The sequence below is a fragment of the Balearica regulorum genome, chromosome 23, assembly GCF_011004875.1.
Source record: "Balearica regulorum gibbericeps isolate bBalReg1 chromosome 23, bBalReg1.pri, whole genome shotgun sequence".
Classification (NCBI taxonomy): Eukaryota; Metazoa; Chordata; class Aves; order Gruiformes; family Gruidae; genus Balearica; species Balearica regulorum.
The window spans coordinates 5,416,963-5,433,223 of NC_046206.1; the positions used below are offsets into that span (position 1 = coordinate 5,416,963).

Consider the following 16,261-nt stretch of genomic DNA (forward strand, 5'->3'; position numbering starts at 1 on the left):
CTGGAGCTTTTCGCTCTTCTCCTTGACACCAAGACTGGCAGCCTGTCTCCATCAACACAACATCATCTTCACGGCTTTCCTTACACGCAATCTGGAGCACTCAACCCCTCCCCACCTGGACTCCTTGCTGCATTTAATGAGCAGCTCCACACATAACCACGGAGGACGCGTGGTTTCCTACACATTTTCGTCTTAAATGATGCAAGCTCAGGCTGGAGCTCCCTCTTCCCTTGAGTCTTGCATACGGCCAGTGCCCACGCGGATTCTCCTGCATCTCGTACAAGGCTTGCACTCATTCTGCCGTTATTTCAGAGGACTAACGAGGTCTCTCGACCGCTACCTGCCCATTTTCATGGACGTTGTAGGAATGAAAGACGCAGCCCTCCGTAAAACCTGACCGAAATCAGTCAGCTGATTCACAAAAGTGAGCAGAAATGGTGAAGGGGAAAAGGGACACATAGAGGAAGAGACATCACCTGCACCTTGCTCCCACAAATTCACAAAGAAGGTCTGAACAAATCTAGGCAAGAGAGCTAGACAGAGGGTGGCTAAACTGCACGCGAACCCCGGCCAAAAATCCTTAGAAGATCCCACAGATTTCAAAAAAACATCTCTGCAGTGACACTTTTTGTCCCTTGGTCCCCAGGCGCAGTTTGCAAGCCCTGCCTCACCCACAGAAGGACAACACCTCACTGCTGGATAAAGCTATCGCATGACTGGACCTGGTTTTATTAAAAGAGGGTGGACATGGAAGGGTCACGGAGTATTATGGGCATTTGAAGCAGTTTTTGGCTATCTCCCCAGCAGCAGGCACCTGGGATTGCTGCTATCTGTCCCCAAAAAGGCTCACGCTTCACTCATGGTTGGGATTTGACTTAAGGAAGCCAGGATTGCCACCAAGGCAGCACCATTGCTTGGGACCTCCCTGGCATCAGCGACTCAGCGGTGGAGAGGAATGTGCCAGCGACGATGCCCATCCCCAAACACCACCTCTGCCAGGGACCAGATCTGCGGTAAAAAAATAACAGCTGAAACCCAGCTCTCTCCTCTAAGTAAGAGCCGAGCCGTCTCTGAGCGAGAAGGGTTATTTATGGGGACGTGAGGAAGGAGAAGGCAGCTGAAGAGCATTTCTCATTTCCCTCGATTACTGCAGCAAACCCACTTGAAATCCAACTTTATTTCTTCCTTCCCAAACCAGAAAAAAAAAAATATAAAAAAAATGCCACAAACAAAGTCAGCCTTCCCTCCCTCGTTATCCTCCCGATTTTGCCAGGGGTTAGTGGGGCTGTTTCGGACTCACAGCAGGAGAAACAAGCAATAGTTGGCACCACCTGGAGAAAAAATTAGAGCATTTACTAATGGGTTTGTCCCCCCACCTCTCCCCAAAGTGGCCCCCGTCGCTGCTTTGCCAAGGGACGGCTTTTCCCGCTGGCTTTATCCCCGTGTCCTGCCTCTCCCGACAAGTATCTGCACAAATTACTCTCCCCCTGTAGTGTATCTATCTCCGTTCGTTAGCCCTGCGCAAGGTATATAAACATATAACACACACACAAATTCGGTGTCTGTGTGCGACGCTGGCTGGCGTGTGCAGAATGCAAGTGTGCTCGGAGGCGGTTAGTTACACCGCTCAAAAACCCCAAATTACCACCCATCTATTCATTTTGATGCTCGTCTCGTGGGTTCCTGCCAAACCTAACCCAAACCGCACCATCCAGACTCCGCTTTTTGGGGAAGGGATGAGGCAAAAAGGAAATTAAGCCGAGGAGGAGCGCTGATCGCGCTGCCTGACATGAGAATAAAGCGGCTGTAAGCTGGAATAACCACCAAAGCGAGATGCTCAGCCCATGTCCTGCAGCTCTGCACCTGCTTGCGCTGACAAATAAACGCACGGCGTGCAAAGCTGCCGGGGATTACAGAGAAGAGAGCGAGATTCGCGGAAACTTGTCTGGATTTGGCCGACCGGTGCGGAAAACTTTCGCTGGTACAGCAATCTCCATCAGCGGGGGGAGCGAGCTTCTGCAATATTTTTTTACGCTGGCAAAACCCCTGCTTCGACACATTTATGCCCGCACGTCTGTACTGTTGCCAGTCCCCTCGCAGGCTGGTAGAAGCTATTAAGCTATCCTAGCAGAAGTCTGACACCAGGAGAGTTTTGTGTGAATAGCATATCCCGGCAAATCTGCAGGATAGAGAACATCTAAAAATCAGGTTAAGGGATAAATACTGACAAGCCCTGACTGGAGAAAAGAGAGCATTCATTCAAACGCCTGCGCAAACTGGAGGATTGCTACGGTTTTCCCCCAAAATGATGCTGAACCAGATCGGCGGCGATCGAGCCGCGTGGAAGAGCCCAAGGAGGAGGCAATTGCCCAAGCTGAAGGACCCGTGTGAACCTTGCCAGGGTTTTACAGCCCCTTCAACCTCCAGCCGGAGCGTGGTAGGGCTTCCATCTGAATTTTGGGGGGAAGCTGGCAGGGCAGGACTTGCAGGAAGCCTCCTTTGAGGAGCTCTTAGTGTTAACATGCTGCCAGGGAGCATATGCAAGGAAGGGAAGCATTACAGCGCTTTGCTTCTGATCATCAGTGTTTTGAAGGGTTTTCTTGGCCTTAGTCGCCAGCAAATTTGGCAAGAGGTTTCCCAAGCACTGAGCTGGCAGTTGTAGGAAAGAGGGTGGCTTTATCCAAGACATAAAAATCTGGGGAAATGGCTTTGAACTAAAGATGACGGGGAGAAACACGAAAGGAAACGTCCTCGTGTGCACAGCAGCTGCTTCGGAGGCAGCACGGAAAATTTGTGGAGAGATGCGGGTGAGCTCAGAGGAAAGTTTTTCCCAGGCTACAGGGTCGCAGCCTCGAAGAAGGAAAGCTGAGGGCAGGCTCCATCTTTTTTTTCCTCTGATTACTTTAAGAAAAGGAAGCTTTGACCCCCTCCTCTCCTCCCAGGGGAATGGTGAAGAAGCAGGAGATGCTCACAGCCTCCAGCCTCGCTGGTGGGACGGGGAATCGCTCTGCCCCGCTGGGATCCGCAGCCTGGGCCGCTACGGGGAGTGATGGATGAAAGGGAGGGAGAGGAGGAGGAAGCTGCGTCTTAAGGCTCTGCAGCAGCAAATGGCCTCGGCGATTAAAACTGAGTGGGCAGTTGTGTATCACTCTGGATTTTCTGCCTGTTTCATCACTAGCGGTGACTCAGGAATATTCTTCATCGCCCTCAAGCGAGGATATGATCATTTTCTGCCACTTGAGATGAAGCTAATTTTACAGCAGCTTGGAGAGAGAGAGAGATGTCATGTGCTGATTCCTATCCTGCCTGCACCGCACATCAGCGCAGCACGGCAAGGCTAGAGGTGCTGACTGATGAAAGTTATACCACCCCGTACCGGGAGAGACACACCATGGGCCAGGGGAGGGTTTTTTGGAGCTGCAAGGGTCCCTGAAAGATGAGAGGAGAAAAACAGGACAGGATGGAGACTTCTCAGCAAGGAAAAAGACAACAGCATCCCCTCTCCAGTCAGGTTTGTTAGGAGGAGAAGCATCCGGACTGCCTGCAGGTTTTGAATATGCTCCTAATAGGACACGTGCGCTGAGCAAGACCGATGGGCTCAAAGGACAGAGCTCTCTGCTCAAGTCCAGCCCAGGCCCGGGGGAGAGACCAAATTTAGCGAAACCTGACGTGTGAGGAGCCCACGCTCCAAAGTGAAAAGCGTTCGAGGTGCCAGTGCCAAATTGCTCCCTGGGTGCTGCAAACCCCAGGTCTGGCTGAGCTCCTCATCTCAGCCTACCCGTGCTTCCCACGGGGCTGGGACGAGATGGCAGAGGAACCGGTGCCACCACCGGCACTGCAGCTGGACCGCCCAGGATCCTGGCTGGGAATCTACCAGCCCTGCGGCCGCATTCAAATGGGTTTTCTCGCTCGCTGATCAGGCTACGTATTTATTTTCGAGATGCAAAAGCTGCCTTCGCACCAGGCCCTGGCAATGCCTCGCTGGGCACCCTGCGCGAAGCCGCAGTCTCCCAGCCACCGGCCGGCATGCGATTCCTTGACAGCCCTGGCTGCAGGAGCTAACTGGCAGTGGTAGCTGCATTTGCAGGGGAAACGGAGCGGTACTGCCAGCTTTTAGTGACAAAAGGAGTGTTTATAACAGGCGCGGTGACAGCTGTCCGAATGCCACATTTATTTACAAAACGTTAGTTAAATTACTGACAGTTGGCGCTGCAAAGGGAAGCTGAGAGGAAGAGCTGACATCTCCCCGTCGCACTAATTCGGCAGCCCCGTGGCGCCTCTCCGCACGCCGCAGGCTTTCAGCCTCCCGTTTCACCACGGGCTGCAAACCCCCTGTGCTCGGGACATGGCTCTGCACCTCCCCTTCCCACGGGACCTGCAAGGGACTCGTGGTGCAAATCCCACCGATGCTGCAGCATCAGTCCCAGCAGGGTGGGTGAAGTTCCTCCTATGCAATGCATCACCATCGAGCCTTCTGCCTCTTCTAGAAGGACCACGAGGATATTTCTCACCCTGTGATCTCTTCAGACCTTGGCCGTCTGTTGAGACTACTTACGGCAGTGCCACTTGAATGGATGGAGGTCACCAAGTGAGACATCTGAATGGCCAGAAGTGTCTGGCACGCTGGTTTCAGACTCATAGAGGTGTCTGAGGTGAAGGGCTCCATGTCTTGCTAAGCAATGTCAACAGTCTGCATGCTGCTGGCTTCAAACCAGCGAGGAAATTGCAGCTGCTGTCCTCCGCGAGCCAAGGACAACCAGAAAAATTTAGGAGACTCGGCTGACATGCACCAGTGAAGGCATCTCCCTCAACCAACCACCTCCATGACTAAGCAATAACAACCCAAGATGGGATTTTGACCTTCTGGCCATGTCCTACCCTGCCACAGAGCACAAATACCTAGAGAAGGGAGAGCCTTCCTTTAATTTCAAGAGTACACACCTTTTGCTCCTCCTGTTTGTAGAGGACTAAACCCCATCACGCCATCAGAGCATCTCCAAACTGTTCCCTGCCACGTTTTGCCCTGGCTCTCACGCTCTGCAAGTTTGCTGAGCAAACAGGGTCACGACGTGCATTGGCCAGCCTGAAATTTGGCTTTGGAAAACAATATATTCAACATAAACTTCGATTCGAAGCAGAACTGCTCCTACAACTAGAAGAAAGCAATAGGGGCGATGAAGTATGATGGAAAAATTGACACCAAAATGTAAAGCTGTTCAGAGATGAGCAGGGAAATTTATTTTTTTTTTCAGCTAAAGGGAAACTCTGTGTATCCAGAAATCCTTCCCTTCTGAGACTGAGTGAAATCAAAATCACACTATTTCCTATAAGACACTTTAAAACCCCAAATCTCGCTTCAGCTTAATCAGAACATTTCCTCTAAAATTCAACAAGATGCTTCCATGAACTCATAAACTCAGATTAAAAAAAAGAAATACTATTTTTTTCAACCAAACCCAAATCTGCTCTTTTCCCAACAAGGAAATTCTATTTTCCAGTCAACGCACGCAAAAAAGAAATGGATTTTTTAAGTAAAAAGATCTGTTTCAGAAATAAAAATTTGTATTTTCTTAGGTAACAAATGGTACAAGCCTGACATTTTTGAATAAAAGTACGAGAAGCAGGGGCTCGCCTAGCTCCCACTGAATTGCAACGCAAACCTTGAGAGACTTGGAAAACACTTGCTCATGTTTTCACCTAGGTCAGTCTTCCTTTGAACTCATCACGAGCTTTCTACTGGACTGTAAGAGAAGAACAGGGATGTAAGATAAAAAAGATTATCCTGGAATAAAGCCCTACAACTATAATTTACTGAATTTGGAGGACTTAAGGGTAAGAACCCAACTGTACTTTCAAATATCAGTGCTGTGCCTATCTGTACGTCTAGACCATCTTGAGATTTGGCAGTTGCTCTGAACCTGGAGCTGCCCTCCTCTTCCTCAGTACCTTTGAGAATTTGCTTTTCCCAACAGCTTTCTATCATGCTGCTTCTTAGAGATGCGTAAGAAACGTTAAGTCTGAAAACCACACGGGTTTTGCTGAACAGAGGATGTAAAGCTGGGAAAATAATGATCCCATCATGGGGGGGGGGGGGGGGGGGGGGCGGAAATCAGACTCAAAAATCCAAAGTAATGAATGTTTGGATCATGTCCGGGGCTCTGCATGTGTCTGATAAAACAGACGCAGGTGTCAGAGCCATTTAGGTTGCAGGCACAGAGCCGGTCAAAATCACCCATCTCTAGGAAAAAAAAAACCTGTGATATTTCACCAGCTGCTCATGTTGGAAGGTGGTTTTATTCCTTATTTACTCTGTCCTCATTGACATGCAGAGCTGGACTCGCACGTCTCCTGTTTGACCCTTGGTGTCCTTTCCTATCCAGCTCTCTCCCCAAAGGTGTCCCCACCTCCAGACCAGGCTCAGCTCTCCCGACCTTGTCTCCCTCTCACTGACACTGGGTTTTCCAGAATCCAGCTGCAAAGTCAAGTTTGCCTTCAGCCTTTCCGTACCCACGCATCTGCTCTTCTGCCTCCTCACTTTGTATATAACCTAACGACTGCTTCCCAGCATGACTGCTGGTGGTGAGAGCCAACACCACTCACCGCCAGCTGAAGAATCCTTATTTAAAGCAAGATTTTTAATATACTAATGATTAAGACGCGTTTGGCATTTCAGCAGACGCTGCAACATCCAGACAGCTACGCCCAAGTCTCAGGCTTGGCTCCTTCACAGCCTTGCACCTCTGAAAACTAAACCTAAGCAGAGCAGAAGGTATTTCCCATTTGCTTTGCAGAGGTGTCGCACGCAACAACGAGCAAACTCTTTCTCTTAGGAGAGGGCTCTCCGCATTGCTATTCCACGCGCAACCCGTTAACAGTTTGCATATTGTAGCAAGCCTAAAACGCTGTCTTCCAACCTGATCCACAGTCCATTACAGTTAGGATAAAGACTTGTGGTGACATTAATGAGCACTGGATCAGCCCCTTTGTCGGCATAAATCTCTCTATTGCATTGGTGGGATTGCATTTTCCCATTTGCTTGTTTGTTTGGCTCTGTATTCTCATTACAATTTCTATTAGCCCGTTCTCCCACTGATGCGGTCGTAGATTAGTTCCTTCCTGATTTTCCTCTTTCCTCCTGAAGGAAAATAAAGGTGTCTGTGCTCAAACCGGCAGGTTTAGGCGGGTCTGGGAGGAGGAAAGAACAACTCTGCTAGGTCAAGAAGAGGATTTTTCCAACAGCCTAAGCTGGAGTAACTCTAGTGAAGCCAGCAGAAGACACAATGATTTAGGCAAGCTGAAGAAGACCCGCATCCCAACCCACCTCTCGTTAACGCACGCACGGAGCTGCCAGTTCACAATGTGCAACGCCAGGCAGCAGTGTGCTCGTTGCCCGAAGGACTGTGCTGAGGCAAAGCAGGGCAGCACAGGGATGGCCAAGAACTAGAGATGAGGCCAATTGCCATCCCTTGGACTGTCACCCACCAGGCTGAGGTTAGCTCATGGTCATGATGAGCGCACCTTCTCAGCAGAGTCTGGGGCTGTGAGCAGTCCCGCAGCTGAGGGTGGCACTGCTTTCGCTGGCCCCAATCCCTGATTTTGCTTCAGCTCCTACCTAATGATCATCCACCCACCAAGCAGCTCTGCGGTACCCCAACCATACACCTCACAATGACAATTCCCTGGCACCTCCAGCTGAAAAATGCTCGCCGTAGCCCCTTCAAACTCCAAGCAAGAGCAGGACACCGATGGATATCTGTGGTGCCCTCCGGTATGATACTCTTAGCATTTTCCTTACAGAGGGATGCGTCCTGCCATAAAAAGACTGCAGTGCAAGCAGATGACTCACGGAGCCAGAGAAAGGAAGTGTTGCAATTGCCTCACAAGAATATACACATTTATAGGACCTAGGAGGGCACCTAACGTCACACGAGGAGTTGAGAGCAGGGCTAAGAACTGAATCTCCATTTCATAAACCCGGCTTAGCAATTAGAAATGCCACCCCAGCAACTCTCCGCTGGCCAGCTCTGTCACCTGCAAAGCTGCTCTGACCTCCCTGCCTCTTCTCCATCAGCCCTTCCCATCCCAGAGGAGCAAGGTCTGAATCTGTTTGACTTAAATCTTTCCAGAGCTGGTAGATCGGAGATGCTTAACCCTATGATGGAGATGACAGCTCCAGAAAGGCACGCTTGTCCCCTAGGAGATCCCAGCCCAGGCAGCTCCGCTGAACTACAGGCAACAGCTCTACCAGGAGAGCTATAAAGGGAAACCCTCCTCTGGCAGAGCAATCAGGAGCTTGTCTCATCTCAGATGGAAATTGCACTCAGGGAAAAAAAAAAAAATAATCCATGCATATGACAATTTTTTTTCCCCCACTTTAAGCTGATTCCATCTCCGAGATGGGAGAGAGGTGGCGAAGATTTGCTGACATGTCACTTTAGCAATAAACTCCTCTTTCAAAAACATGCCGTCGCAAGCAAAGCAATCGACTCGCAAGCTACAAACAGCCGTGAGCGTCGCACGTGGGCACCGCTCGGGGCTTCTGCAGCCCCTCTGATCTCCAGGGACACGGAAAGGAAACCTGGGCCAGAAAGAAGGACCCAGCAATGACGGGAGGAGGAGAAAGGCAGGGGTGAAGTGGCACTGAGCTCTGATGGGAGCAGAAATTCAAGTCCTAACTCTCATTTGCACTGATTTCCTGAGTAAGGGCACAGGTGCAGGAGAACACACTCTCCCTCTCCTTCCCCTTAACACAGGAAGGGTCACCACAGCCCTGAATTTATCCCTTAACCCTCCGGAACAAAAAGAAGAGAGGTTTGAAGGAGAAAGTGAGCGTGCTGGATACTGAAGGAGTCAGGAGCATAAACTTTGGTTGTTACTATATGAGTCGGCAGCTTAGCTCCATCCTCACCCCATGCCCCGAGGACCACTGGGGCTGGTCCCATACAAGCCCACGGGCTCAGAAGTCCTTCGCTGTTCAGTAATCAGGAAAAGCAAAGTAATTATACCTTGGCCTCTGCAGCCTGCAAGCCCAGGCTATGTCCCCCTGGTCTGGGCTTGGGAAGTGGGCAGAGAAGCAACCAGGAGCTTTGATATCTGCCCGGGGTGAGACTCCGAAATAAATAATTGCAGCAGGACAAAAAAAAAATACCAGGTACTGGGCTTGGAGACCATTAGAACGAGAGGAATATTTCACGGGAGCAGCTTGCAACAGGCCTGAGCCCTGGGGAGGGAGATGCACGCTGATCCGGTCACGAGGAGTTGGTGGTTGTGCAAGGATGGGGCAGTTGGTGGGTAGGGCAGGAGATGGGAGTGCTGCCACGAGCAGCACGTAACTCGGGGTGTCCTCGGGGGTGCCAGTGTCTGGGAAAGGGCTGGACAAGCAACACTCCCTCACTGGGGTTATTGCAGCTCCTACCACCAGCAAAGGCAGGAGTGGGGAGCCTCGAGCGAAACAGACGCAGAGCTACCAGACAAGATTTAGCAATCACAGCTGGACCCTTTCGTGTGTAACCTCTGCCCTGGCTTGCTTTCCCTATCTGCACCAGGAGCCCGGCCCCACGCCGAGCACCTGGCAGCACCCTGCGAGCCCCGCATCGCTCAGCCCCGAGGCTACGGGGATGGCAAGCACCGCTTTTTTGGGGGGACAGAGAACCCGGGATGGGTTCCCCTGCTACTTGTCAGGCTTTTTGCACTCATCGACTGCAAACCACTAAGGCAGCTGCCCAAAACCTCAGCAGAGAATTGCCATCGCTCAAGCCCCGGCAGGAGCAGCCCTCCCTCGGCACGGGGGGGAGAACACACAGCATCCCCCAGGAGCCAAGAGAAAGCAGCGTGCTGGAACGCACCACGCTGGTACCCATCAGAGCCCGGCCCTGTTTTTCACATTATACAACAACAACACAAAAAGGCAAATTCCTGTGGATAAAGGGGGAAAGATAGGGCAGCAAAGAGTCGCAGAAAACAGACTCATTTCTGAGAAAGATTCTTTTCTGCTTCGCAAACAAGCACTTTCTGTTTGCATCCATCAAACAAACACGCTTGATTTTGTTTTGTTTCACCGCCAAGTTATCATTTCTCCAAAATTATTTCAAGAGCACAACAGGGGCAAAATAAATTTGCAAAACAGGCTTAGGTAAACCACGGCGGAGCTTAGTGGCAAAGTGCACAGCCCTTTTCAAAGCCTGAGTGGAAACCACGAGAAACATCAGGGTTAAAAAAAAAAAAAAAAAAGCTTTGCCTCATGTTAAACTCAGATTTGACTTTTCGCATTAAAATCAAAGGGGGAATGAATAAAGGCATCGAATCCCCCTGCCAAGAAAACCAGAGGAGATGTACAGAGAAGTGGCTCTCGCCCTACAGCCAGATCTGCCCGGGGCATCGGCAAATTTGGGGGGATACCACGCAAACGCCTGTGCATGCTGATGGGATCGTCAGAGCCTCGCCGTGGAAAGCGCTGACTGATGCCAATTAAAGTGAAATCATAATCAAGCCATTTGTTTTGGTGCTGAGAGAACTGCTCCAAAGGTCTCAGCAACGCCTGGACTCGGTTCAAGCGCTGGATGAAAGTTCAGCGCGGGTCTTCTCCAGCACGAACCACTCGCTACTGGGGAGGGCAGATGCTGTCCGGACATGGTGGGAAGGGATGCACACCGGCCTCATCCTCACGATGGGGCCATGTGAGATCCAGCAAGACATCCAGCTCTGACCTTCGCATACACGTGAGCCCTCGGTGTAACCCCAAGAGCAGGAGCAGCCCCAGCTCAGGGACCAAGGCATGCATCAGTAAAAATGCCAAGCTGTCGGACTCAACACCCTTTTCCTATTCCTGTGGGTTTCGCTGCATCCAGGAGTAAATCCTGCCCCTCCTATCCCAGATGGTAGCTCTAAGCCAAGGTCTAACCCTAGATTTAAATTTAATACAGCGACTAAAGTGCCGGTACTGAAGCAAGACACGGGATTGTACCCTTCAGCAGGCATTGCAAGACAGAAGGAAATATCTGAACATCTCTGGTGACTCTGGTCCTAAACTGAGTCCTACTGGTAGATGTAGGGTAGCCAGCTTTGCCTCGCAGCTGTCAATCCATCTCCCTTCACCGGTGCTGAATTAGCTCTGCTCAGAGGGGTGGCAGGGACAGAGCTGAAAAGAGCCTCCTTGGCCGGCACTGCTGCTCGACAGCAGCTTGGGCTTCTCAGTGCCCCACCACTGCAGATAAAATAACCTATTTCCAACAGCCAAGCCCTCTCCCTCAGAGGGGACAGAACTTTCCGAGTGCTTCAGAGAACCAGCAACTTCTGCTGCTAAGTTTTCAGCTTGCTTTCCCTTTTGTCAGCTGTCAAAAACCAAGGAGGGACCTCTAGAAACATCTCTTTCCTTCCAAATCCTTGGCTACGCCTCACCATCCTCCCACCTCACATGGAAATGAGTGGGAAAAGAGGAGACCCTATTTATTTTTTTCCTTCCCGTGCACTCTTCCCTCAGTGCCACCCTTTCAGGGCCGCGGAGAGGGCAGGGCTGCTGCCTGCGTGCTGGGCAGGAGGTGGCCCGGAGCAGCGGGGTCTGACGAAACCTTTCCAAGTGCCATTGCTATTCTGAACGAGTTAACTCCTCCACAACAGATCGATGGTTGCGCCGGGAGCCGGGCTGGGAGGGTAGCGGGCAGGAAGATTCACGCTTCCTTGATTTCCTCCTCTGGAAACGCGTGGGTTTCACGTGCTCCTCTCCTCTCGGCTCCTGCCACAGCGCGGCACGGCTGCGGGGACCAGGACCTACCCAGGGATGCAGCAAGGTACCGCTGCCTGCTGGACTACTCATTCCCACCTCAAACCAGAAGGAAAATGCCCCAAACTTCCCATGCAAAACACAGTCCTCCACTTCTCCGGCTACCAAACCAGTGCACTGAGCCGGCAGCAGCAGCAAGCCATTAATTTCCAAGAGTGATGCCCACCCTAGGGGCAGGACCGCAGGAATATCATCGGCACAGTGGGAACATCACCCGCGCTGTTTGCACGCCCCAAAGCCCACGTGCCCATCTCCCGAGGCACACTTGTATCGACCAGGCGCCTGCGAAAGGACACGGACATCCCTGGCCACCAGCCCGGCTCCCCACCTGAACTGGAATGCGCATACGGCAGCTCTGGGGCGATGACAAGCCGCTGCCCTCCCTCCCCAGCACCACCTCCCAGGGGCAGGATTTGTCCCCTTTCCCGCCAGACCTCACTGACAGAAAGAAAACATCCCTCCTGCTGACTCACCCTGGTTTTCCTTTGTTCTCCAGGACACCAGGCGAGCACCCGGTGCTGGGGCAGAGCACCGGCACGCTCTGTGCCAGAAACCCCGGGCAGGCCCCCGCTACAGCAGAAGCAATTCGCCTCCTTCCAGTAAGTTTGCAGAGCACCCGTGCCCGTACCACCCTGCTGCTGCCACCCTCCTGAGTATTTTGCTGCCCAGACCTCCAATAAGCCCAACCCCTCCCTCTTTGATACCCCCACCACAAGATCTGTAGGATTTTTGGTGCCTGGGAGAGCCCAGCAGGAAAGGATCTACTTTTTTTTTTTTTTTTCCTCCCCCCTCCCCGCAGCTCAAGGGGGGGACAAATACTTAAGTGAAGACACCCCGTCCTTCACCCTCGGCCACCCATTTCCAAGCCTCTTTGCCCAGTCGTGCCATGACGCAAGACAAAAACCCCTCCTGGGGACATGCAAAGGCTGCAAACAGCTGAGTTGCAGAAAATAAATAGGGAGGGGATTCACGTTTCCAGGGGCCAAACCCAGCCCCTGGTTTAAGTCCTCTCGCTGCGTGTAAAGAGACCTGGCTGAAATACCTCCTTCGGATTTTTTGCCCTGGCTTGGCCCTGCTCCACTCGCTGGCGTAAAGCAGGAGTGCGGCTTTCACCGCACACACCCAGCTGGCCCCGCAGATGTTAGTGTCACCTATGCAACACGCCGGCGGAGGAAAGTCACTCCCGAGCATGCCGGAGTTGCAAGCGCCGCTTCCCAGCGCTGCAATTAAAACCCGGCTTTTTTTTTTTAATGTCCCTATCAAACATCCTTGCCAGGATCTCTTATGGGATGACTGCACCCATCTGCTGCAAGCGCAGGGACGGGTATCTGGGCATAAGACGTCCCAGAAGTTAAGCCCATCAAAATTAGGGTTTTCTCGGCAGCCCCTGCACCCCCTCAGATTGCTGCTGCAGGCGACAGGACCCCGGTGCAACGCCCAGCCCCGCATTTCCCCCTCACCCCAAAGAGTTAATGCTGGCAGGTAGCAGCAACCTCCTGCCTCCGGAGCAAGGGAATTTTTAAGGAGGGCAGCATCCACCCGCCCGGAGCCAGCCCCATCCCGCACCCCCCTCATCCCAGCAGCTCTGGACATGGGGAAAAGGCACAAAACCCCACCGGGGACGGGGGTGTCAACAACTCCCCCTTTTCCCAGGCTGGGTTGGTTTGACACGCATGAAGGCACCCCCGGCGCTGCTCCCCAGGAGCGGAGCGGTGTTTATCCCCACCGAACGCAGGCAAAGTGCCCGAGCCATGACTACCGACAGCAGGAGCCGAGCCCGTGCCTCGCACAGGTGTAGGGCAGGGGGCCAAGACAGAATCACGCTCTCTTTTTTTCATCCCCCAGTAACTTTCCCGGAGACGACTCGGGGCGGGGGGGGGGGACGCTGAGCCAAAGCCTGGTCCCCTGGCACCCAAACCCCCTCTCGACTTGCTGCCCAGCGCCCGTCCTGCACCGCCAATCCACACGATGCATCCCCCGTGGGGAAACTGAGTCACGTCCCCCAAGGCACCGTCTGCCCTCCCCGTGCAGCGGGACCCCCCCCCATGCCCCCCATGCCCGAAATCCAGCTGCTCCTACCTGAGCGTGGCGCTCTCCCCTTGTCGCACAGTCACGTTGTCCATAGCTTTGGGGAAGGTGGCATCTCCGCTGCGCACGGGCACTCCTGCGGGCACAAGGAAGAGCAGCCTGAGACAGAGGACGACTAGGCACCTCCAGGGCAGGGCTAAGCACCCACCGACCCCCATCCTGGGCAGCAGGGACTTTTCCAACAGGCAAAAAACACACCCGACAAGGCCACCAGGAGCGAAAAGAGGGGCGGGGGGGGGGGGGGAGAGAGGAGGAGGGAGGGGGTGCGTGTGTGTGGGGACGGGGGGGAGCAAAACCACCGGGGCGAGCGATGCGGAGCTCCACGGAGATCAGGAGAGCCCCCGGCAAGGCAGCCTGCGAGCGCTGAGCCTGCCGAGCGGCATCCGGAGGGAGTCCCCAGTATCCTTGGGTGAGGGAGGAGGACGGGAGGGCCGGGGGGGGAGGAGGAAGAGGAGGAGGAGAAGTGGCAAAGGTGCTGGACGCTGGGCGAGCCGGCTCTTCCCGGGAAGCAGTCCGAGGCTCACTTGGGCGAGGAGGCGCCGGGGGAGCCGCCCGGCTGCACCCCGCTCCCGCACACTTGTCCCGAGTTCGCAGCTCCCCTCCGCAGCGCGGAGCGGGAGCAGTCCAAAAGCCAGTAAGAACCAAAAAAAACACGCCCCGGAGCGAGCTAGCAAACGGGTCCAGACGCAAGAAGGCACAGCGGGCAAAGGCCTCCGAGGTGCCCAGCAGTTCCTCTCCTCCGGCCCCGCTGTCGGGTCCCAAAGGCGGGCTGGTCCAGGCAGGATGCAGGATGGCGGGATGCAGGATGGGGGGGGGGATGTCAGGACGCCGGGATGCAGAACGCGAGGATGTCAGGATGCCGGAGCGCCCAGGTGCCCTCAGCGGCGGGAGGACGGGGCGCGGGGGAGCGGGCGAGGCGGCGGCAGCAGCATCCCAGCCCCGCCGGCGCGGCTGGCCCGCAGCATCCCTGGGCGGCGCGCAGGCTGACTTCCCGGGGTTGTCATGGCAGCGGCTCCATCACTGACCGGCACTTTGGCTCCCGCACACCCGCACGCACCCAACACCCGCACACCCGCGGGCGGGGAGCGGAGCCGCGGCGCACGCTTCACACGCCAGCCTTTAACCCCCACCGCACCACGCTCCTCGGGGGACAGGATGTCAGGACCCCCCCGCACCCCTTCCCCTCGCTTCCCCGGCATGCTTACCTGCACGCAGCAGCCGGCACCGGACTACCTCTAACATTTACCCTCCTCTACCTCTGCACCAGCCCCTCCCCAGGTGGCAAAGCCACTATGCAGGAGGGGAAACTGAGGCACAGGACAATTCCCCCCCCCCCCCCTCCCCGAAGTCAGGCAGGTGGTGACGAGGAGAGGCAGGAGCGTGCCCTCCTGGTCCTCTGCACCTCACCGACACACAGCATGAGCTTAAGTGGCAAATTCCTCCCCAGCCGCGAGCACAGTCCCCGCATACTTTTTATCAGCTCATAATTTAACAAATATCGCATTTGCTTATGCCTAGTAATTCCTCCTTCCCTCCGCTAGCGGCTAAACACATTAATATTTCCAGGCACAGTTTCATGCTGGTAAAAGGTGCCGGGGAGCCATCCTCAGAGCACAAACTCCTGGAGCCACTGAGCAAGTGCAGAACCAGCAGCTGAGCCGCAGCTTTCGGGGTGCTGCGCCCCTGGAAGCCCCCCCCCGCCCCGAGCTGCAGCAGCCCAGCATTCGGGGAAACCGGGCCTCCCCCGCCCGCTGTCCCCGATGACTTCTCCGCGATGTGGGACCTTATCCAAAAGTCCTCCCTCCCTCCGTTCCCCACCGCATGCTCTGCAGCTATTACACGGCACCAATTTTTTTCTTTTTTTTTTTTTTTTTCCCTTTTCTTTTTGGAAATTGCTGCCAACCTGAGCTGGATTCAAACTGGTGACCTAGATGTGAAAGGATCCATAGCCCGTTACTAATCCCTGGAGTCTCCGAATCCCCTGTAAACTACTGCTTAATTCACTAACTGTGCTATTTAATCCCTAAAACATTATGAGCTGTGCCGGGCAGAGGAAACACTCAATCAAATAAAGCTTTATTATTATTGTGCGTGCTGATAGGTCATATGAGAAGGGGATTGCTTTGCAAGTCTCTCTACTTCTTCTTCTTCTGAAGGCTCTCTGCTCCTTGAATTTAGCGCTGGTGGGACGTGCTGCCTCCAGTCCTACGTTTCCCCAGAGGGGAGAGCAGCTTTCCCCAGCTGTTGGCAGGAGTTTAATTTCTGCAGCTCACTCTGCTCCTAGCCGCTCTGGCAGGGGAGGGGTAAACGCCTGCCTCCAGCAGATCCTTTGGGCCCATGAATTACATGGGAAGGGTCTCTGAAGACCATCGGTGGTAGGATGAAACTCCTTGT

General features: G+C 53.8%; 1 protein-coding gene across 5 annotated transcripts in view; it reads right to left on the minus strand.

Moving 5' to 3' along the window:
• Window positions 1–16,261, minus strand: part of LOC104643573 (protein CEPU-1) — a 338,158-nt gene that overhangs the window by 122,971 nt on the left and 198,926 nt on the right. For 2 of the 5 annotated variants that reach the window (XM_075774605.1, XM_075774603.1), the window contains exon 1: window positions 13,859–14,301. In XM_075774605.1, the coding sequence (XP_075630720.1) occupies window positions 13,859–14,025 (167 nt within the window). In that variant the 5' untranslated portion in view covers window positions 14,026–14,301. Of the gene's footprint in view, window positions 1–13,858; window positions 14,302–14,391; window positions 14,512–15,072; window positions 15,125–16,261 lie in introns of those variants that run through there. The other 3 variants (XM_075774606.1, XM_075774607.1, XM_075774604.1) reach the window with 3 other exon arrangements.